This window comes from Camelina sativa, chromosome 9 (genome assembly GCF_030686135.1).
Source record: "Camelina sativa cultivar CO46 ecotype springtype chromosome 9, ASM3068613v1".
NCBI lineage: Eukaryota > Viridiplantae > Streptophyta > Magnoliopsida > Brassicales > Brassicaceae > Camelina > Camelina sativa.
Genome location: NC_141888.1, coordinates 3,522,021 through 3,546,410, shown reverse-complemented (window position 1 = coordinate 3,546,410; position 24,390 = coordinate 3,522,021). Strand labels below are relative to the sequence as shown.

The 24,390-nt window shown below is 33.7% G+C and overlaps 1 protein-coding gene and 5 pseudogenes across 4 annotated transcripts; 4 read left to right on the top strand and 2 right to left on the bottom strand.

Annotated features, from left to right (window-relative positions):
- The first annotated feature begins 100 nt into the window (after positions 1 to 100).
- Positions 101 to 7,606, top strand: LOC147937675 (serine/threonine-protein kinase ATR-like; annotated as a pseudogene). Its single transcript, XR_015566147.1, has 15 exons — positions 101 to 260; positions 424 to 496; positions 586 to 701; positions 784 to 1,094; positions 1,226 to 1,350; positions 1,446 to 1,590; positions 1,700 to 2,209; positions 2,319 to 2,388; positions 2,508 to 2,799; positions 2,910 to 4,157; positions 4,287 to 4,451; positions 5,948 to 6,282; positions 6,465 to 7,085; positions 7,174 to 7,341; positions 7,457 to 7,606. The product of XR_015566147.1 is annotated as a serine/threonine-protein kinase ATR-like (transcript).
- A 1,622-nt stretch (positions 7,607 to 9,228) lies between these two features.
- Positions 9,229 to 11,034, top strand: LOC147937674 (nucleoside diphosphate kinase 1-like; annotated as a pseudogene).
- A 5,426-nt stretch (positions 11,035 to 16,460) lies between these two features.
- Positions 16,461 to 17,066, top strand: LOC147937673 (protein IDA-LIKE 1 pseudogene; annotated as a pseudogene). The gene has a single exon (XR_015567072.1). The product of XR_015567072.1 is annotated as a protein IDA-LIKE 1 pseudogene (transcript).
- Positions 17,067 to 17,754: 688 nt separating this feature from the next.
- Positions 17,755 to 19,515, bottom strand: LOC147937672 (nucleoside diphosphate kinase 1-like; annotated as a pseudogene).
- A 1,314-nt stretch (positions 19,516 to 20,829) lies between these two features.
- On the bottom strand, positions 20,830 to 22,028 carry LOC147937671 (protein MIZU-KUSSEI 1 pseudogene; annotated as a pseudogene). Its single transcript, XR_015566325.1, has one exon. The product of XR_015566325.1 is annotated as a protein MIZU-KUSSEI 1 pseudogene (transcript).
- Positions 22,029 to 23,707: 1,679 nt separating this feature from the next.
- On the top strand, positions 23,708 to 24,355 carry LOC147937670 (glutamyl-tRNA(Gln) amidotransferase subunit A, chloroplastic/mitochondrial-like). Its single transcript, XM_087467617.1, has 3 exons — positions 23,708 to 23,863; positions 23,952 to 24,065; positions 24,161 to 24,355. Exons 1-3 carry the CDS (start codon positions 23,840 to 23,842, stop codon positions 24,245 to 24,247), a joined length of 225 nt encoding a protein of 74 aa, XP_087323743.1. The 5' UTR covers positions 23,708 to 23,839; the 3' UTR covers positions 24,248 to 24,355.
- Positions 24,356 to 24,390: the final 35 nt, after the last annotated feature.

Sequence of the window (24,390 nt, the reverse complement as noted above, 5' to 3'; positions counted from 1 at the left end):
ATAAACATTTTTTTTTGTGTTTTCAAAATTTTTAGTGCCCGGCAAAATTAAATGAAAAAATCTAGACCCGCTCACTCTGTTTCATCATACATATAGACCTGCTTCATCGAAAGAACGAGAGAGAGAGAGAGAGCAGGTGGTTAAGGAAATGGATCGCTTGCTTGACGAACTCCGTCAACGCCTCGCCGGAGAGCTGTCACCGGAGAATCGGAGTATTCTTCTCCCAAATCTATTCAGTACCGACGATGTCTCTTCTCTCGGTAAACGCACAATCTCTTTCTCTTAATCGATTCTGGAGCTGGAAAATTAACAGCTTAATCGATTCTCCGATTACCGATTTTTTTCTTCATCGTTGAGTTTATTCTCCGGCGAATCGCTTTTTTTCATCGCTCCGTGTTGGTTGGGTGTTAATTTCATCGACAGGCATCGGGACGGAGTCGGATGTTCTGGAGCTGGTTCGTCGTGTTATGATCTTCTTCGCCGAACCAGAATTTGTGTGAGTAGAGAGAGATTCGATCCGGTGTGCATAGTTACCGTCTCTAGGTCGTCTTCTTCAATTTGTTTTCTCTTGTTATCCAATTGCAGTCCTGTGCGAGGAGTAATTCTGGAAGCTGTTGGATCTCTCTTATCGTTATTGCTGCGTTTCAACTCAACGAAGGTGTACCAGATGTTCTTTCAAGACGCCATCAAGGCAATTGAAGGTGAGAGGTGTTACAAGGACCAACTCTATATAATTGGAGATAGTTGCTTACTGAACTAACGTGCCTTTTGTATTCTGTTCAGATTTGCAACTTATTGCGTTACTTCATTCCAATGACCCTAGACTCGGTCAATTTACGTGTTTCTGTATGTGCTTCTCTGAAATTGGAGATGATTCTTGTTCTACCTCTGATACTAGTAAGCCCAAATCTGGTGATGGTCTTCTGTTTAACCTTTTGGGAGACAAACGATGGCAAGGTTTTGCTATTTGTATCTTGAAACTCATCTGTAGAAGCCTAACTGAGGGGACACAATATGTTGAGGATCTCATTGGTACCTCATTTGTCAATGCTGCTTCTTCTTTTCTATGCTGTATTGATGAAGATTTGCAGATGGTGAGTTGATGCTTGGTGATTTGGTTTTATCTGATCGGTTGTCTAGTGTAACTGGTGCATTTTAGTTTTTTTTTTCTTAGAAGATTTTGGTTTTTGGGAACATTAAACTCAAATCTGATTTTATCTGGCAGGCATGCTTTGAATTTGCTTCTCTTGTCGGATCAATCCTTAGTATCAACATCCTCCCTCACAAAAACTTGATACAGTCAATCATCAAACTTTTGATTTCAGATGAAGCAGGACTTTCTTTGTACAGGTGTGACTCTTTTCACTAGTTAAATAAATCTTCTTTTACTATGAGAAAAAGACCTACCTTCACTTTGAACTTCAAATTCTGGGTTTGTGTTACAGGAATGCGATTTATGATTCTACCATTGCACGTTGCCTTACGACAGTGTATTTGAACTGTTCTGATGTCACTGTCAAACAGACTGCGGAAAGTTTAGTGTTAGTCTTCCTTCATGCATTACGGAGAACAAAGAGTGAGGAGCTTAAGGTATATTTGGACACTCCAATGAATGTCGTATCAGTTCTCTTATAGTTTCTTTTCGCTACTGCTATTTCAACGACTTATTGGGAAACCATTTTGTGTATTTTGTATGTAGGCTTCCCTGTGCAGTGCATATGTGCGAGTTGTCAAATCTTGTCCTTCTCATATTTGGCAGCTACAGTCTCTTCTACAGTTTCTCTGTCATCAAGAGCCTTGTTTTCAGTTGATAGAATGTTTAAACGCAGTTCTTGTTGTTCTTGGACCTGATGCTATTCATACAGCAGCAGATAAACCTGTCAAGGATACTAACGTTGGAGAAAAAAGGCATATTAAGGATGAAAGTACCTACTACAGTAGGAAGCGCCAGAAAACTATTGCTGGTATTCAACAAGAGATTTGCTTAGCTCTTGAGGTTGTCGATGAGACTGATGGAAAAGATACTGCTTGTCTGCGTGATATGCTTATTTCAACTGTAAATTCTTTAAAGCCTCCACCTGATGGACCTGAAACTTCAATAGCGGCACTTAGCATTTTCACCAATGCATTTGGTTTATGCTCCTCGACTGGCATAGCTTCTAGCTTGTTTCACCAGATGTATGCCTGGATTCGCTGGATTGCTAAGAAGGTAACCAGAACTCCCCAGTCCCAATTCTTTATTAGCGTTTTCATTTTCAGTTTTTTTTTTTTTTTTTTTTTTTTTTCTTTTTCTGAAAGATTTGGATGTTCATCGTCAGCAATTGGATCCTACCACCGTCGATATATCTATCTACTTGGAAGGGATTGACAATATGCTGTTCGTGTCTGGTAATTTTCCTTGTCCATGAAATCTGACATTTTCTTTTCAGCGCCAAAAAATGTGTGGTCATCTTTTGCTTTATACCAGTTTTGGATCCAGAATTCTTAATGTATTCCCCTGTCATCAGATTTACATCATGATACAAGTAAAGAGGAAGACTTGAAGGCCATACAAGTCTTGCTGAAGCTTCCTTGGACGCAACCTGATTTGTTTGAGAAGACTAATTCTCTAATCAAGTCGAAGTGCTTATCTGTGGGGATATGTGCAAAGCTTCATTTACGTGAGAGTGATTTTGGTATCTTCGATTTGGCTCTTTCTGATGATTCTGAACAAGTGCAAGCTGTTGCTGTTATCTCCATGCCACTGAGCGCTTTTTTCTCTGACTTTGATGTCCTTCCTCATATATTCCAGAAACTAAAGTAAGTTGATGTGAAGAAAATGACAACATGATCCAAGTTCATATTGTTAATTTTACTCACAGTTCCTACTAAAAACATAGCTTAACTGTTCTTTTGTCTTACATTTATAGGGGTTTGTTGAAAACAGAGCATTTGATGGTTAAGAAGACCATTCCACAGTCTCTTGGCTTCTTATCGTGCCTTAATGGATCAATTACTACTGGCTCAGAAAAAACTGCATGCCATTTATTACTACATGAAGATATAAAGAAAGATGAGACTCTGAATTGTCTACTTCGAGGGTTCCAATGTTCAAAGTGTGATGAAATTATCAAAAGGCAAGATGAGAAGCACTTCAGAATGATAATGACTCCGGAGGTGGGGAAGACGGAAATAGGCCATCAGTGTGATTACTCCTATCTTCAGTCCATATATTTTCGCCTTCTCCTTGATGGCTCTCATGAGGAGACTCAACTAGCCTGTGTAGAAGTAATACGAAGAATTCTTGGCCACATTCCCCCAGATATCCTGACCCAGACAAGGAACCAGTGGATAAGTTGCATTAAATATATGTTACTTCATGAAAGTACAGTTGCAAGAGAAGCATTCAGTGCTCAGATCGGTATCTTTGTACAACATCCTATTATGAGCTGTTTGTTTCTTGATGACAATGGTCAGAAGAAAAGCTGCGAGAGGATACTTTTTGATTTGATTGAGGATTCTCTAAGAAAAGCTATGGATCCTCATGTCATCCAGACTCTCTTGGAATCGACAGCTAAAGTTATGGTTTCTGTTGATAGTACCAGTGCGCTGTTCTTGTTTTCACTTTTCCTACTAATTGATCAGCTTGATCATCCCAACTCCATCCGCCGAAAATATGCGACAAGGTTAATAAATCAGTCATGCTACATACATGAAAAAGGAGGATTTATGATGCTACTTTCAAGAGCTGCTGATATTAAAAAGAAGTTATTTGACAATCTATCCGTCAAGCTGACCAGCCGTCCAAATGTCGTAAGAGAATTTGCAGAGGCTGTATTGGGTGTTGAAACTAAAGAGCTTGTGGGGAGAATGGTCCCTGTTGTTCTTCCTAAGCTCTTGGTAGATTGGGAGGAAAATGCTCAAGCAGCGAATACCTTGAACGAACTGGCCAAGTTATTAGACACAGAAGTGGTACCTCTATTAGTAAATTCGCTACCCCAAGTTCTTGCTTTGGCTCTGAATCAAAAAGAAGAGAAGCATCTCCTCGCAGTTTTGCAATTGTATCACTCACAGATTGGTTATGACAGGAAAAAAGATTTTGCTGCTGCATTACCTGCAGTCTTAGATGAGCTCGTATGCTTTGTGGATATTTCTGATACATCAGAGACAAATAGAAGGTATGTACTTGCGTAGCTTCGGACGTTTTAAGCAGAAATTGGTAATTGGAAATAGTATTGGTAATTGGGAAATGGCGATTGTTTGTTGTTTATGACATTCTGTTTGATTTCAATACTTTGCTTATGCAGGATACAGAGACTGCCTGATGCAATAAAGAAGATCTCAAAAGTTTTAACAGATACAGAAGATCTTTCTGAATTCTTACAAAGCTATTTTGCTGGACTCCTTAATAGTATTGACAGAAAAATGCTTCATGCAGACGATAGTTTTCTTCAGGAACAAGCATTGAAATGATAGGACAAGTATCTCAACGCACATCTGCCGAAGCTTATGAAATCTCCATAATAATATAGCTTGTGGCGACTCTTGCTCTCATCTCCCAACTGCAATGCTTGTTCCTGAAGAAACAATTTTTGCAATTATGGATGATGCATTATTAGTTTATTTAATAGTTGACAATTTAAATATTTATAATTTAATTTAGTCTGAAAATATTTAAGCCTATTATGATTATTGTTTGACATTATAATTCTAAACAAAAATTATGATTTTAATCTTTATATTTTTATAAGATAATAGAATTTTTTACGACTTCAATAAACTAATGGTTCATCAAATAAACTACCGTATATGGTATTAAACCAGAAAAATGAAAAACAAAAAGTCACGTCATCGATCTAGCTTTACTGTTGATTGTATATAACCAACAGTCTGAATTTCTTGGGAAAAAGTACACAAATATCATAATTAGAATACTCGTTTTCGCACGTTTCTTTCACGCATCTCTATTCTCTCTCCAGGTCGCTACGGAAGGTTATCAAGATTCCCCTTTCCGACGGACGATGGATTCGACCACTACTCAGCATCAACAAATCCAATACTTACTATTACTTTTTTTATCGTTGCAAGATTTGTTTATTTTATTATAAAATATTGTTTTATACTGTCATACGTTATTTTATGAGCTGCTATCGCGTTACCCATTTCCTCCGGCAAAAATGAAATAAAGTAAGAGAGAGAAAGAGAGTTCCGATTATCAAAACTCAAAAGTGGAGAGAAAGTGAGGGAGAAGAGTGTGAGTGATGTTTGAGTGTGTTACGGTGTGTTGATGTTAAACCGGACCCTTAACGGGCTCCATAAATTATCTTTCGACCTGAATCCGTTTTAAAAACAAAAATTTTTAGATGGGCATACCCATTTAAGCATGTTTATAAATAGGTTTTAATTAATTATCAATAAATAGTCTGATTATTATTTTTTCTGAATTCTCGAACTAAAACAATGATGTTAATGGTTTTTTTAATGTTTATTAAAGTTGTAAAAATTATATTATCTTATAAAAATATAAAGATTAAAATCATAATTTTGTTTTATATATAATTATGATGTCAAACAATAATCATAATACGCTTAAACATTTTCAAACTAAATTAAATTATAAATATTTAAATCAGCAACTATTAAATAAACTAATAGTGCATCATCTACAAATTTTAGTTCTATTCGTGTATATGGTATTAAACCAGAAAAATAAAAAACAAAAAGTCACGTCATCGATCTAGGTGTAAAAAGAATTTACCGTTAATTGTATATAACCAACAGTCTGAGTTTTTTAGAGAAAAATACACAAATATCATAATTAGAATATTCGCATGTTTTTTTTCACGCATCTCTATTCTCTGTCCAGGAAGCTTATCAAGATTCCTCTTTCGGATGGATGATGGATTCGACCACTACACAGCAGCAACAAATCCAATACTTAGTATTACTTCTTTCCTGTTTCTGCTAGGAAGGAAGCAGCTGCAGAAATTATACAAGGAGCACAAAAAAAAAAGTGACGGATGCAAGAATATGTTCGTTCAGTTTACTAGTTTGACTGATGTTTTCAGAGAATTGTGCGACCTTGACACTAATGATGAATCCAACAGTGTCAATATAGCGGCTGCAGTCGAACCCTTGAAAGGAATGATGCCGTTGGATATCATCATACCAGTTAAAAAATCTCTAACCATTAGCCTACCAGCATTGGATATGAACAACAGCGTTTTTGGTTCAGATCTACCAACTATTTCTGGTCTAGTTGATGAAGCCAAGATATTTAAATCCACTACGAAGCCAAAGAAGGTATGTTTTCCCATTTTTCACGTTGAAAGCGTCAACCTAATTCCATATGATTCTCTGCTCTGCTCGCTGCTAATATCACCTAATGTATGCATTATAGTTATACCATACTATAATTACATTTTATCTTCGAGTATCAGTCCTGCAATATGCCTTACCTATAGATTATATTTTGCATCATTCAGGTTATTCTGGTAGGAAGTGATGGTATTGAGTATCCATTTCTCTTCAAGTGCCAACATGATCTCAGGAAAGATGCTCTGATGATGGAATTTGCTGCGATGCTAAACCACTTATTATTCAAAGATCCCGAAAGCAGGCGAAGGAAGCTATATATCCGCACCTTTGCAGTAGTTCCTCTGACCAAGGACAGTGGTATATTGGAGTGGGTGAAACATACACGTGGACTCAGAAGTATTCTAGACGATTTATACTTTTCTTGTGGGAGTTTTGGTCGGAAGAGAACAGATTCTCTAATTCGAAGAATGTATAACCACTGTGAACTTGGGAAGAAGTCTGAGATGCTGAAGACCAAGATCCTCCCTATGCTCCCTCCAGTTTTCCATAAATGGTTCTTGACAACGTTTCCTGAACCAACTGCTTGGTTTAGGGCACGTGTAGCTTATGCTCGCACCACAGCAGTTTGGTCCATGGTTGGGCACACTGTTGGGCTTGCTGACCGCCATGGAGAAAATATACTCTTCGACTCCACTTCAGGGGATTGTGTTCATGTAGACTTCGATTGCGTATTTGACAGTCAGTTACTACAGCCTATGCATGAGATGGTGCCGTTCAGGTTGAACCAGGCAAGCAACTTGTTTCTGTGTGCTCTGTTTTTTATGTATTCCTCCGTTATATCAAATGACTTGTAAAAGTTGGTTTGCCAAACCACAGAACATGATCGGTGGTTTGGGCATCACTGGATATGAGGGCATCTTCAAGAGGGTATGTGAAATCACTCTCACAGTGTTGAGGACACATAGGGAGACATTGATGAGCATCCTGGAGTCTATCATCCACGATCCTTTTGTGGTGGAGTGGAGATACACACGTGCTCGGCAGGTTTGAATAATCTCTCGTTGCCCCCTTTTCATTATTTTTTGGTTTATTGTTTTTTGTTCTCTTTAGTCAACGCTATTTTTTATTTATTTTTTCTTTTTGGCAATTACCTCTCTAGTTACAAGAGCCCGAGATCATACGCTGCATTAACGCGAAGCTAGTGGTTAATGATGCTTCGACAGAAGACCAAACTAGCCGGTTGATTGCAGATGCAGTCTCCATCAAACATCTTGCGGGGATGTTCGATGGATGGAAGCCCTGGTACTAACCAGGTAAGTCATATATATTCTCTCTTTTAAACATAATATTGGGCTTAAAAATAATAAAATTAATATACTTTTACATTTTATTTTCTACTAAAAATAGCATTTTATGCACATCATTCAACCTATATAGCAAATAATTCTAAACCTGTTTATTTTCAATTTTTACATATTTTATAAATAATAACCTTGTAAAACCTTTTAAAAACCTTATAAAAGCTTACTAAATTCTTATAAATATTTATTTATATGGTTTTATAAGGTATTTAAAAGATTCTATAAAAATGACGTTTTTCGCCAAAATTTTCGAATTAATTCTTTTTGACAGAAAAAGTTTTGGCACAAAATTTCATTTTTTGCAAGAAAGTTTTTGAGTTTTGGCGAAAAATTCAATTTTTCATTTTGTTGAAATATTTATTTTTCAAATAAGGATAAAATGGTTATTAAAAATAAAAAGGTTAAAATTGAAAATGACTAAAAATATGAGTATTTTTTTAAAAGTGTATATATTCTAAAATGGGCCTTTCTAAACAATTTCTTCACATTTTTCACAAAATTGAGTAACATATCCATTTTAAAAATTCATATCACAACATATGTATTAAAAAATCTAATTTATTTATCATACATATTATATGATAATTCAAAATAAATTGAAAATGAAAACAAAGTTTTAAATCTTAACAAATCTTTAATAATTTAAAATATAAAAGATGATATAGTCAGATATCAAATCTTATTTTTTAAATTGTGATTGGTTAATAAGTTTCAGATATTTATTAGTAGTTTTTGTCCATATATAATTATATTTAGAGATAGAATTAAAGTGAATTATTTTTTTGGAAACTTATAACTATTTAAAATACTTAATCTACATTTAGTAAAGGTCTTTTCAATTAATAGTAGGGATGCTTTTGAATTTTTTTTTATCCAGAATTTCATATATTTTATGTTGTAAAACAAAATTTTAAAATGTTGTATTAGTTTATGTATTGTGATGTTGTTTATAGTTATAGTTAATTATATATATATCCTATGTTATAATTTCAATGTATGTCATACAACAAGGCTTGAGTTTCATTATAAGACATCAATATATAACTTTATAAAATATTAATGTAATGTTTAAATCTATCATAGCCGATAAAGCGAGTTTTGTGAGTGGTGGCCTGGTGGGTTATTGGTTTGGTCCCTTTGCTGCTCCATTAGGTTTTAGAGCTCTCATTCTTCCTCTTCCATGTGCTTCAAGGCGTTTGCTATCGCCTCAAGTAGATTCAGTTCTTGCTTTGGTGAGTTAGTACGTTGTGATGTTGGTTTCATGCTGCTGCCTAGTTTGTTTGTCTTGTTTTTGGGTGTTGCGATCGTTGCGCTCGATCTTCTCCCCGCCTCTTAAGGAGCTTCAAAGGCTATGGCCAGTCTCCTGATCTCCTTTGTGTCTCCGGTTCACGCTTTCAAGTTTTCAGTTGGTGCCGCTAATTTGCTCATCCGTTGTGTCTGGTTGATAACCATTTCTCTGTTTGGATTAATTGGGGTTAGGTGATTTCCTCGTCTAAGTAAGTTTTTGCTCTCTCTTCTTAGTGAATCTATTAACAACTCGTATAAGTGGGGTGGGAGGGTACGGTGGACGTGGTTTCTTGAGGTGAGACAAGACGAAAGAGGAGGAGCTATACAAACTCAGAAAGGCCAACAACTGGACCTTTTTATCGAAACCCCATATAACAACGAAACTTATCATTCAATCCAAAGTTAATTTTAAAAAATAAATAAATATCCGAAAAACCAGTTTCTAATTTCAAAAGGTACAACGTACTACACAATAATAAAAGGTGAAGTTAATATAAAAAAAAGGAAAATGAAAAATTTTCTAGTAATAAAGATTATATTATAAAACCCTAAAAGGCTAAAACTATTTGGCCGCCTCCTCCGAACTCCTAAGCAATGCATCGATCGATAATGCCGGAAAAAAAGAGAAGAAGGAAAGAAGCGAAGATGGAGAAAACTTTTGTCATGATCAAGCCCGACGGTGTCCAGAGGCGACTAGTACGTTTCCCTTATTTCTTCCTTTTTGTTTTAATGTTAAGTGTGATGCAAAGGATTAAAAATATTGCACCTCATGCAAGTGTTTCAGTTATATTGCTTTGCTTGACAAATATTACATATGTTGTTTGGTGTTTCAGATCCCTGAAATTATCAGAAGGTTTGAAGAGAAGCGTTTCAGTTTGAAGGGTAATTTGATTCAATTCCTAAACTCTTGCTTGAGTGATTTTTTGGAATTAAAAAACAAAAAAAAAATGATTATTTGACTCAGTCAAGTACTGAATCGATCGTAGGAGTGGATGTACAGGCATGAAGCTGATGAATGTTGAGCGGGGTCTTGCTGAGAAGCACTACGAGGACCTGTCTGACAAGAAAGTATTATTCAGGCGTCTAGTTGATTACATTGTGTCTTCAGGGCCTGTTGTTGCAATGATATGGGAGGGGAAGAAAGTTGTGGAGACAGTTGGAGAGATGATTGGACCCTTAAGCCCATCAGACTGCGACGCTGCAACCATCCGTAGGGATTTTGGTATTGACAAGATCAGGAACGTTATCCATGGGAGCTAGTGACTCTGTCGACATTGCAAACAAGGAGATTGCATTGTGGTTCCCAGAAGGACCTCTCAACTGGGACCCAAAAATCAACAATTATTGGAACCAGTTCGATTGTTGAATACTTGAATGCTTGAATAACGTTTCAAAAAAATCAACAAAATAATGTTTGCTGGTTGTAATGCTTGATTTTTTTTTTGTTTCTTAACAAAAACATGATATTAAAAACATGATTTTGTTTTCTCGAATTTGTGACGTAGAGAAGTAGAGACAGATTAAGACATAAGTTGGAGTCAAATTAAGCAAATCTCGGGAAAGGAGATCAAAGTTAAACCCTAACCCTCATTTTCAGTGTTAGCGTCAGACGGGTAAGCAAATCTTCTGATCTCTAGTTAAGTTGTGTTCGTTTTCTTGTCTCGGATGGCCAGTGGTTAGAGGATTTTTTTAACTTATATAGAGCTAATTGACACAACTAAAGAATTTAAGCAATTAATACTCGGAGAACGAGGGTTTAAATCATTAGCCATGTTGTTGTTATCTAGCTTAAGGTGGGTAACGTACAACGGGACTGTGAGTTTAAGGTAGAGGTTAATATCATTAGCCGTGTTCACTAGAACCATTTGGTTTTCTTTGGTTGGCTACTACATTTCGGGTTCATAGGCATGCAAGTTATTTTTTTTCTTACATGGGTTCTGTTTTTTTTGTTTACAGGGAAGGGACCAGAGGTTAATAGCAGCTCTAGTAATTGTACTCTCATAGTCTCATGTGCCTGGATTCATTGACAAAGCATAAAGGAACTGAAGTCAAAGGGTGTTGAAGAGTCATTTGCTTTAGTGGTAACTCGGTGAGTATGAATTATATGTTTCGATCTCATCTCTGTTCTTACCTTTATAATGAGTTTGTGTATACTTGTGAAATCTAATCAAAATGCTTGATTCGTTTGTCAATGTAAATTGTAGTTGGTGTTTGAACCAGTTTAAACCTTTTGAAAGCTTTTCCACTATTAAGGTTCTCACTTCTTTTATCCACTATTGTAGTTGGTGTTGTATTAATAATCAAGTGGTTAATGAATTTATCTGCTGCAACGACTAATGTGGCCTTTTCCAACTGATCAGAACTTTCATGGGGTTTCAAATGTTATTTAAGTCATGATTTTCTGATATCATAACATATGCTTTTGCCTTTCCTCTAGGTCGGTGGTCTTCAGAAGTTCAGATTGTTTAGGTTTTTCTGTTCAGTTTTTGAATATATGTTGTTATAGCGTCTTGTAGACTGATTGATAGTTCCTTTTATCAAACAAATTTGTGTTCAATGTCTTTGACTTGTAAAGTCTCTTTGTTGGGAAAATGCAGGATAAGTGAGGAGTACAATTGCAACATTTAAAGACGTATAGATGTGTACGACATAGAGTATTGTGCTTGTGCCAAACTGAGAAGACATGTCTCTTGACTCTTGAGTAAGGATGGGTCTACTAAAGCAGGTTCCTTTGAGGACTACGCGAAGGAGAAGAAGCATCCGAAGGTTTTAACTCCCTCTCATGAACTTGGTTTGATGACTTGATGTAGTCTAAAATTTGATATGTTTTGGGGAATTTATATAATATAGTTTCTTTAATAATTTTTTCAATTGAAAAGGTTTATATTTTGATTTTGCTAAAAAAAGGTTATTTTGTTTTTGCCAAAAAATGGTTAAAAAACATGCAGTGTAGTCATTACGTGAAAATCCTCTATATAATAAAACGAAAATACACAACTTTTTTTTGTATACTATATAATTTTTATAAGTTGGTTATAAATTAACTGGTCAATATACACTAATATCCCAAAGAATCCTCTAAAAGAAAATATTTTAATAATTTATACAATTTCCAAAATAAAATCTTTAGTATTCCATGTATTGTTACAAAATATATACTACTAGGCATAAAAAGGAATAAAATCTTGGCAATTTATCACACTTAATCATGATTTTCGGGATCCAGTTAAAAATAAAATATTACCTAAATACGGATCATATTAAAACACTTTCACCAAACATGTTCAAAAATTAAAATTAAAACAAACAACAAACATAATCATATCTCATACATAAAATTACAAAATTAACAATATAAAACTTACAAAATAGATATTTTTTCAAACTATCATATTTAGCAGATAATTTTATTGCATAATATTTTATCCAAAAAAACTTTCAAAAACAATTATATAAATTATATTTTATTCAAAAATTATAATATAAATAAAAACATTTTAACCCATGCTCTAGCACGAGTCCTAATCTAGTTACTTTAAATATAATTTAATACAATAAGCATAAGGTGTTACAACACAAAATAATACAACATTAAAATTGTGCTACAAAAAATGGTAATCATATCATAGAATATACGCTGTGAGATGTGAACATATGATATTATATCTAAAAAACGCTATAGTATATGGTGAAAATTTATGTAAACGATAAACGATATTATGTCGTTTTTGTGTGCTATAATCGCTCATATGTCATCTAGTGATCGTGAAACCATTCAAGATAAGAGAGAGAAAAACAACACCCCATGCATGTGTCACGTCTCACGTACGTACTATTCTTCTTCTTGGTCTATGCTCATTTCATTTGGTACTCCTCTTCTTCAACTTCTTCTTCGTCTTCTTCATTATTTTCTTCGATTTTCTGAAATCAACCAAAGTCTCTGGTCGCTCCTTCTCCATGAAAGAAGTAGCATTCTTGGGATGAGAATAAAGAGAAGCCCCACCTCCAATCATCTTCACGTCTTTGGTTCTATTCCCAGCAACACTACCTAAACCCTGCTTAATTGAGACCAGTGGCAAAGGATAACAAGGGGTCAAATTTGATATCAGTGGTTTGAAATGACCTGTCTATAACGATTTGAAGCCCGTATGTATAAATGTATCTGGCATATAAGCAAGCAGAGAGGATGCTTACCCTGGGTGCATGTTCTTCACAAGAGAGATGTGTGGTGAAACTTTCAACGCTTTGGCAAGAAAATTGGCAGCGTTTGCAAATAAACCAGGCAGATTCATCCATTGTTACACTTGTTTCACTGCACTTCTCCAGGACAAAGTGACTTCTTGGCTCCTGTTTATTATCAAAAAGTATATTTTCCCAGAATAAACCTGCACGAGTGTGCACGCCTGAAGGCTGGAAATGAGGACGTGCATATACCTCGATAAAGGTGTATGCTTTATCTACTTCATCGTCTCTTGTGGCCACACACATGTTATGTAAATGGTAGATAGAGGCTATGATCATTATTGTAGCCGGAGGTGGATTACTACTTTTCCACTCAAGCATGCACTGAAAAAGGCCTTTAATACCTGTTCAAGAAAACGAGGCAACTCAATAGCAAATTTTTAAAAAATGATTTCGAATCAATTTATGTATTATGATAAGAAGTTGCTGGTTTCGATCAACACAAGTTGCATTTTTCATTTATCTCTGATCTAATTAGTACTCAAACTACAGAAAAGAGATAAGAAGATTAACCCTTTACGACGTATGTAACATTGATTCCACTGGAAGAGAGAGCTCGCAGGACGTGTTCAGGGATATTTTTTAGGTCGCCAGTGGCAGTGATGGTGACAGGACCATGATGGCCTAAATCCTCCAACATCTTTTTGATACCCGGAACGATCCGACCAGCATCATAGCCACTTGGAATCAAACAGCTGTTCAAGTCCAACCACACCGACGTTTTATCCTTGTTCCACATTACCTGTACGTACGTGTTTAATTAACCTAGAAAAAAACCTATCAGCTTCAAAATCGCAGTTAGAATTAACGAATAATACCTTCACCAGTATTTTTTATTATCGACGAGTAGCAGCTATCAGCCGAGGGAGAGAAGCTAGGGTTCCGAAAGTCCAAATATTTAGGTTATAAATTAAGCTGTTGGGCTAACGACAAAACATTGGAGAGGCCCACAATTTTCGTGGTATTATATATAGTAAGTTCACAACTGATGTTTCCAAAAATTATAAATCTTTATAGGTTTGGTATCGGTTTTAGATTAAGCCTCAATTGATGATTTTGTTTATTAGTTTTTAGGAGAAATTGATGAAACCGGTTCACATATTTGAGCAGATTCTTAAATGTTCAAGCTTTGTTCTTCCACTGTTAGACCATCTCCAATGGTTTTCCCTATTTTTACCACTAAAATAGAGGAACTCTATAATAAAGTTGATTTTTGCTCCAATAGATACCTCTATTTTTTCCTCTAAAAAAAGAATATTCTGTAGAGATTCCTTTTTTTATTTTACTATTAATACCTTTTACTTTTACTTATAAAAGTTGCAAACTAACCCATTTATTTTAGTATTTGTGAAACTTTCATAAAATTATGATATTATTTAAATTTTTAACATTCATAAATATTATTTAAATATCACATTTATTAAAAGAAATACATTGCATCATATAAAATAATAAAAGTGTTAAAAGTTTAAGAACCATTAAATATATATTTTATTTATTTTGATCATAAATATAAAAGTGTTAAAAGTTCAAGGACCATTTTATAAATAGAAAAGTTCAACTCTATTATAGAGGAAAAAATAGAGTTCTCTATATATAGAGGAAAAAATAGAGATCTCTATTATAGAGATAGAAATAGAGATGGGTTGGAGTAGATTTTACTCTAAAATAGAGTTAAAAAGCAAATATAGAGGTGGGTTGGAGATGCCCTTAGCCAATGTGGCCTAACCATGAAATTACCAAAGGCTCTTTTGCAATTTACTTTTCATGCTTGGCACGAATTATCAATTGTTATTTTACTTCAATTCTATTACAATATAAATGTAAGCGCTTAATATAGTTTTTTCGTTTATATATTTATGTTCTTGCAATTGCATCCATGCACTTGATTATTGTTGAGTCTTTTGAATATTATGGTTTTCATTGTATGATTGTATCATATGATTGATTAACACATTGTTTTATATGTATAGTTTAGTTATAAATCTTGAGTAAATCAAATAATCAGCTGAATAAAAAAAAATTGTCCACTTGTACCAGCACGTATCTTAATAATGGGGTCAAAAGCATTACACGTTTCAAATTAGATTATTAGCACTATTAAAAATGAAACTACATATTTGGGAGCTAGCTGGAGTACTACAAGTATAGACTAGTAGAATAATATTCCAGAAGAAACCATATGGTATACCTATAAATTAAGATTAATATTATAATTATGCAAACATATTAAAATCTTGTAAATCTATAGTGGTCCATGCGAATATCTGTCTTTGAGTCGACGACGATCAATATCCAACGGATCATGCGTGTGCATGGTTTGACATTTACGTCTACAACATGAAATTAGTTGCCATCTGTCGTATTACGTTATAGTTTTATATACATTTCATGCAAAATTATGTGCTAAGGTAAATCAATTAAACTATATTTAAGTTCTTTGACCACATGACTCTAATCTCTTCATATAGAAGCCAAACTAGTTTCTTTTCTAGTGACGAGATTCAAACCTGATACCTAACATTAAAAAAAATTAGTAAGTTTTTTTATTTTATTTCTGTGGTAAACTATGAAATATGAAAAATGAGTTTCGTTGGGCAAAATATTAGTTGTTATAACAGAAAAATCATGTGCTAATAAAATTAAATATATTATTAGTTGCATAAATCATTTGTAGACGAATGATTAACATTTTTTTTATGATAGATAATTGTTTGGTGACCCTAAATAACGGAGCTAATTATTAGAAGACTTGTGTATTAACTCTCATAACGAAGATACAAGTGTTTCTGTAGAGATCAGAATGCAAAACCTAAATTAATTAACCTACAAGTTTACAAATATACTGTACAAATTCTACATGTATGAGATAACTATTAGAAATATATTCAAAGATATTCTATATATATTATCCTAAAATACACTAATTTATTTTAATTTCTTGTAACCATTTGTGTGGATAATTATGGTGAGTACCTTAAAACTAATTACCCAAATCTGTACAGACAAACTTGAGGTAATCACGTACACCATCTTCCCACGTAAAGTCCAACGCGGCATTTCGAGTTTAGTAAATATTAATCTATTTTGTTATTTTTTTTATTCACTATCGTATATCGTTGACCTTAAAAATTCTCAAAAAATACAAAAACTCCATTACTTGCGCTTCACTTCTTTATTGTTTCTTTGCTTTTCTTGTTTGACCATTTTACACATACAATAATGTGTATAGTTACATATATAATCTATATCATGCACATAAGTATATAGGTCTATACGCATAGTTATACAGCTCAAAACTTAAACCTTCTTAAAATCCAAATTTTATAAAACCCTAGTAGCTAAAGTCTAAACCTATGTCTCCTCCTTCTTTCTCCGAACATTGTCTTTCTCATACAACCATGTTTATGACTCTTTGTATTGTTTTCTTCTTGGTTTTTGGTTCTTACACTGCCGCGGCAAGGGTCGGACCGATCAAGGTCTCTGAAACGGATATAGTTCAAACAAGATCAAGATCAACAAGACAAGAGATCATTGAGGGTTTTAGATTCAAAGGTCGTGTGTTCCATTTATTATCTAAAAGGGTACTTGTACCACCTTCGGGACCTTCCATGAGGCACAATTCTGTGGTGAATAATCTCAGACACTAATTAATTAACTGGTTTTTTTTTATTTGTTTCTTTTGGTTTAATTTCAATCTCTTAGAATTTTTTTTGACAATCATGAAGTTGTATTTAGAAAGATTCTTGAAGTTGTATTTGATGAGATTTTGTTTTGCTTTTATTTATTTAATTTTTATTTAAGTTTCCTTTACATATATTGAGTTCATTTACATTTGTAATTTCTCGGTTGGAAAGTTATACGTATATATCTTAAAAATTTCTTTTGTTATGCGAAAAAATCAAGTTGTACGAAAACACGGGAAACACGAGATTAGTATTATAATATCATCAATCTAAATATCCAACATTGCGACAAACAAGGAACAAGACAACTTCTTCTATTCGTAACCTGTGGAGTTTGCGAATTATAAAAAAATCTATGTATTTGTTGCTCTTTAATTTTGATGGTTTCTCTCAAACTACATCGTTTTCTATATTTATAATTTTAAGGGATCACATAGTTTTGCCTAATCCCCCGTTTAATTAGATCAAGTTGCTTAAATCCCCTAATCCACTGGGATTTGCATAAGTGTATGAGCCCATTTGCCGCCTGCGTCCACTCGTGTGAGGTGGGCTTCTTTGAGTTTCGCTCAATAATAAAGCTCTTTACAACATTTTTCACCAATTGTGTGATTGTTTGTGTCTTTCTTTTATCTCCTTTAAAAATCAAAATTTAAATTTATTTAATGAATCAGTTATACTTAGCAAGAGGTAGAGAGCTAGTTTGGAGGCAGCTACAAATAGCATACAGGGAATAATAAACAAAGCATAACTTGCGTTGACTATACCATTAACTCATTTAGCTCAAAATAACATATTTAACTGCCTGATTAGAATTTTAAAGACACAAATCAAGAATTACAACCAGCAAACCTTATTTTGTAAAAGATATAGAGAGAGGAGGATCAACAATCGAACTGGTTCCAGTAATTGTTGATTTTTTTGTCCCAGTTGAGAGGTCCTTCTGGGAACCATAATGCAATCTCCTTGTTTGCAATGTCGACTGAGTCACTCCCATGGATAACGTTCCTGATCTTGTCAATACCAAAAATCCCTACGAATGGTTGCAGCGTCGCAGTCTGATGGGCTTATGGGTCCAATAATCTCTCTCACTGTCTCCACAACATTCTCCCCCTCCCATATCATTGCAACAACAGGCCCTGACGACACAATCAGAGCCGTGCGGACATAAACTATGGCCAGAGGCGGTAAAAAAAACTTTTTAATGCATAGAAAATATAATGTCAAGAACGGTAAATACCAGTCATATAACAAAAGTAAACAATGAATTAAAAAAAATCTAACTGAAATTTTCTTCCGTAAAATATCATTAACTAAATGTTCAAAATCAACTTTTCTAAATATTTTCTTTCGCTAGACATTTACTTTAATAATAACGATAACCGGTGATTCTGTAAACTAAATGTTCAAGTGTGGAATTAGTAACATCAATCAAAATAAAGTGAGAATACGAGAGACGAAAATTCTTTTGTATCGTGTAGTAACTAAACATAGGTCAAAGTAAAAATAAATGTAATTGTTTTAATTTATATAAATGTTACTATAGTTACTTTGGCATACATATAAAACTGTAGAAAATGAAAGTTTACCATAATTTTATAATGTTAACTCAGTTTTAATAAGCTTTTGACTTATTCTTTAAATCGAACATGGCAACTATGTGGGTTTAACAATTGAAAACTAAGGCCTTGAATGTTTTGTAGATTTTGAGAGAGATTTTGGTTTTTGTTTTTCAAAATCTCATTTTTATACCAATCAAGATTTTAAAATTTTGGTTTTCCTAAAATTTAGGGAAACTATTTTGTTATAGTCTTCCATTCACGATTCTAGATTTTCAATTGTTCTATAATTTAGGAAATCTAGTTTTTGATTCTTTACGTTAATTTTTCTCAAAAACCAAAAACCTTTTTTTTGAGATTTTTCATTTAAAAAACTAATACCAAAATCTAAAACTAAAATCTAAAATCTAAAAACTAAAAACTAAATCCAAAAACTCAATTTAAAAGCAGTGTCCATTCATGGCCTAAAGGTCTAAGATATATATACTATTTAAAACTACATGGCCGTAGTAACTAAACATAGGCCAAAGTAAAAATAAAGGTCTTCAATTTTTTCAAAATTTTGAGGCCGTAGGCCAAAGTTTCTTTTGTTTACACTGAGGCACGGCTCTGGACACAATGTAATCAACCAGACGCCTGAATAATACGTTCTTGTCAGACAGGTCCTCGTAGTGCTTCTCAGCAAGACACCGCTCAACATTCATCAGCTTCATGCCTGTACATCCACTCATATGACTCAGTATTTGACTGAATCAACTAATCTTTTTTTTTTTTTTTATCAAAAACAACTCAAGCAAGAATTTAGGAATCAAGTTACCCTTCAACATGAAACGCTTCTCTTCAAACCTGGTGATGATTTCAGGGATCTAAAACACCAACTAACATATGTAATATTTGTCAAGCAAAGCAAAGAACAACACAAAATACATGCATGAGGAGTGAGGACCAATATTTTTTAAGCCTTTGCATCACAGTTCATACTCAACATGACAACATTTCTTAAAAAAAAAAAAGGAAGAAATAAGGGAAACGTACTAGTCGCGTCTGGACACCGTCGGGCTTGATCATGACGAAAGTTTTCTCCATCTTCGCTTCTTTTTTCTCCATTATCAATGCTTTCCTTTTCCCTTTTTCCAGCATTATCGATCGATGCCAGAGTTAGGAGGTGGGGTTTTGTAATCTTTATTACTAGAATATTTTGGTTGAATAATTTTCACTACTTTTTTTGTTTTAATCAATCAATATAAATTACAGAAATAAAAACATATTAAAAAGAAATCATTAACAAATATATTAATTTAGTTAAACTCAAACGACACATCATCTTGTTTGTTTGTAAAATATACACCTTGATTCTTCTCGATAAACTCAAACTAACATATAAACTCGTTTAATATTACAAAATCTAAACAATAGTATTTTTCCTAAACCCAAACCGATATTTAATCTTGTTTAATTGTAAATTATAAATTCTAAGTTTTTTATAAACTCAAAAAATACATTATCTTGTTTAATTATAAGAAAAAAAATAGTCAGCTACACGAACTATATCACTATACATGACCACACATGCCAACTTTAGAAATGTATATTCAACTACACGAAGTATATTTATTGCATGACCACATATACCAACTATTTGATGATATGTGCTCAACATCACAACCAACTTATTCCATTACACCGTTGATCAGAATCTATTGTTAACCAGTATTGACCGGCATTAACCGATCTTGACCAATAAAAATATGCAATTTTTTTTGTTTTTACTTGAATGATTTAGGAACCATTTATGGTGTTTTATAATTTAAAACATATATGGATCCAAAATAAAGATATATTGTATATATATTCCATTCATTTAGTCTTATAATAGTTATTTTTGTTTTCAATTTCAAAACTTAACTAAAATTGATATTAAAACTGTAATTCAAACCAGATAATACTGTTGTAATAAATCAAATAAGAAAACTACTTATTTCACATTATGTTCATGCATGTGTTATGCAATACATCTATTTCGTGTAGTTGAGAATACAATATTATACTTGGCATGTGTGACCATACGTTTTCGCATATTTTGTATAGCTAACAATCTTTTTTCTAATTATAAAATCTAAATTTTAATTATCTTTTATAAACCTACATCAACATGTAAAATAGTATGTAATTTAGTGATTTCAAACGGTTCAAACCGGTAAAATTAAAATCAACAATAGAAAAAAACCAATCAACACATAATTCCAATAAGATTATCAAGCGCTGTTTGCTCTGTTTAACATTGCCGGATTCTAAGATAAATCTGTCTATCAGTTTTTTTTTTTTTTTTTTTTTTTTTGTACCGTCGGTTTAATCAAACTGTTTGTCAACCGACACCCATTTTTTGGAATGTAATTACACTTTGTTTTAAATACGACCAATTTTTTTTAAAAGAAGAAAAGATTCATCTATATTACATTGCTTCTAGTTCTAGTCTTCTAGATAACAATTTCACCTTTTGATCACAAATCTTTTGGAACATCATTAAAGATAAATTCCAATATGACAAGTTGAACATCATCATTTAAACAAAAGCCCAAAATCAAAAACACATTCTTAAATTGGTCAAATATTACCTTCTTAATCATATACTACTAATCTTATCTTATATTCTTTTTTCCCACTTAAACCCTTAGAAAATACACACTAAGCTCAGGTCCACCAATTGACACATCAGGGTTCATCATGTAAAACGCCTCGGAGTCTCTCGACCCGATAACCCGCTCGAACCGGGCTCTCATATACATGAGCTCACCTTTCTCGGACCCAACCGCTCCATTCCCTTCTTCTTCCACCGTCGTCGTCGTCGCCGCCGGTAAAACTCCGGCACCCATTGTTATAGGCCCGACCGCCTTCAACACCTTCCACTCCGCTTCTCCACACTCTTTCCTCGCCGCGTAACCACATTTCTTACCGTTACAATACGTTCTCCACGTTGACTCTTCCAAAAGCTTCTTCTTCGTATCCGTCTTAAACGCCGCCGTTTCCAGCGCGATTCTCACTAGCCCTGAAGCCATCTCACGTACGAGAACGCTCGTGGGAGTTGGTAACTGGATCAAAACCGCGGGTAAACGGGTCGGGTCATCTTGTACGGCGAAGTACACGTGTCCACGGCGGTTACCGAATAAAGTACCCACGACCCGGAAACCCAGACCGGAGTTAGAGAACCCGAGAGCGTAACGGATCTTTTCGAGAGTCTTTTTCTTTTTTTTCTTCTTCATCATCTGTTGGGTACTGAACTGATCCGGACGGGTCGGGTCAGAGGAGAAGTTGAAACGGGTCAAGATTTTCTCTTCGTTGTGGTTGTAATCGTCGTCTTCTTCTTCCTCTTCTTCGTCGTCGTCTTCTTGAACTTTCTTCTTCTTCCAGTTGAAGTAACGTTTAGAAAGAGAGAATGAAGAGTCGAGAGAAGTGTTGGCTAAGATTGACTTCATGATCTCTTTTAAATGAATATACAAAACTTTTTGTTTCTTTCTTGGAACTGAGACTTGAATTGAATGAAGTTTGGACTCTCATGTGTTCTCTTATATTGATCTTTAATGGAATTTTTTAATGTTTTTTGTGGGGACTGATTTGATTTAACTATTTAATTTTTAAATTACATTTTTATAGAAATTATATTTGACCTTTTGTATTATCTCTCTGTCATTTCTACTGTTTTCACTTTTCTATTTCTTTTTTGGACTGTTTCACGTATGATTATTTTATTGAGGTGGATATATTTCACGTATGAACCTTTGTTCAATAATTAACTACATTTTTAAGCTAATATTTGAAGATTTTACTGTTTTATGTCATTTCTACTGTTTTATTTTCAAATTTTAATATATCCACCAAATTCATGTATTTTAATAATATATTTTCTGTCGTAGCTTTATAATTTCACACGTTTGAGTCTTTCTTTTATTCAATGTATATTCATAATGTAACGTTATGTTTAAAACTATAAATGCTAACATGCAAGAGAATGTAAAGATATGGGCACTTGACTAATTTATGAATCAACTAAAGATAAAAATAGTCCCGTTTCCTTGAACTTTAAAGAATTTTTTTATATTATCATAAATTAAAATTAGAAATATTGGTCTGCAGAGCTAAAGAATTATTTTAGAGGTTGTGTTAATTAAAGAGAAAGATTGATGCGAAAGGAGATAGAAAAAAGAAAAGGAAGAGAGGAGGAAGGTGAGCAGCCACCACCTAACCGTAGATTAAGGACTGTCTTCATTGGGACTTATGAATAAGACACATCATACACCAAATCGACATTTACAATTTGTCTTTCATACACACACACACCCTATATACATATATAGGTTTTGAGTTCTGACTAAATAAAAATTGTGGATAAAAGAGGAAAAGAATAGGAAAAGTTTTTCATTCACTCAATATAAAGTACAAGTAACTTCTATCTTTTACTCTATTTTGTCAAATTTTTTCATCACTTCAAAGATGTTCCTTTGTAACAGCAAAAAAAATAAAACACAACACTAAAATATTGTTACAACAAGATGTAGATAAATAACTACGATTGGTAAGTCTAAAACAACTAATATCAGATCATCCCTTTTTTAAAACAACTGTACACAAATATTTGTGTATATAGTCTAATTTACATCCAGTAAATATTTGTGTATATAGTCTAGTTTTGAAGGAGACAAGAAGGGGTGCGATGGATCTCAATCAATGTCTCATCTATAGTGGGGCTACAGAGTTGACAATTTAGTCCACTCTTTTTCACTCAAACACACATATTAATTTGTTATAAAATCTTACCATAAACGCAATGTTTCTTGGTCGCTAACAAAAAACGCATTTTCTTCTTCTTCTTATAGTATATTTGAGGTCATCCAAGGGTAGAAGAAAGTAGAAACTGAAACCAGGTCGTTTATATCAGTGTTATAACGATATATTATTTTGGACGTGGAGGATGCAAAATGTCAAAATTCATACGAAATTGTTAGAATTGTGATTTATGTAACGTTACTCTCTCTTTTTTTTTCTTTCTTTTTTTTTGACAACAAAGTTACTCTCTCTTATTAAGACGGTTTTTTAGCTGTATATTAATTATTAATTTTATGTGGTTAGACGTCTTATTTTTATTGTATAGGTTAATGTTGATGACCAAATATTCGTACTCTAATTTCAAATTTAAATAAAAACTAACGATTTTAATTAAGAGAACCTACATTAAACACATCATTGTCACATCTTCGGCGTAAAAAGGATATTTTTCTTTTGTTTTGTCATATAGGTGAGAACACTAATTCAAAAAGACTTCAAAGCAGCGTTGGAACAAAACGATATCCTTATTTCTCCGGCAGCTCCATCTGCTGCATACAAGATTGGTGAAAAGAAAGATGATCCACTAGCAATGTATGCTGGAGACATTATGACGGTATAGTAAATGTTTTTTTAGTTTCTTTCTCTCTTTAATCGTCGTTACACGAAACATAGTTTGTATATCATATGAGGTTTTTTGGCAGGTCAATGTGAATCTTGCAGGACTTCCTGCAGTGGTATTACCATGTGGATTAGTCGAAGGTGGTCCTTCGGGTCTTCCTGTTGGTCTTCAAATGATCGGTGCCGCGTTTGATGAGGTTTGTTAAAAAAACTATTTGCTTACTCGAAAGATAAGATTAAGCTTCAAAAATGATGATTTTGTTGAGTTTTTTTTCTGTCGATTGGGTTTTAGGAGAAATTGCTGAAAGTGGGTCACATATTTGAGCAGACTCTAAAAGGTTCAAGCTTTATTCCTCCATTGTTAGCCAATGTAGCGTAACTATGAAACTACCAAGGCTCGCTTTTGCGTTTGCTTTCATGCAACAAATTATCAATTGTAATTTTACTTCATGCAGATGCTCAATATAGTATTTTGTTTTTCAGTCAATATATATATATATATATATATATATATATATATGC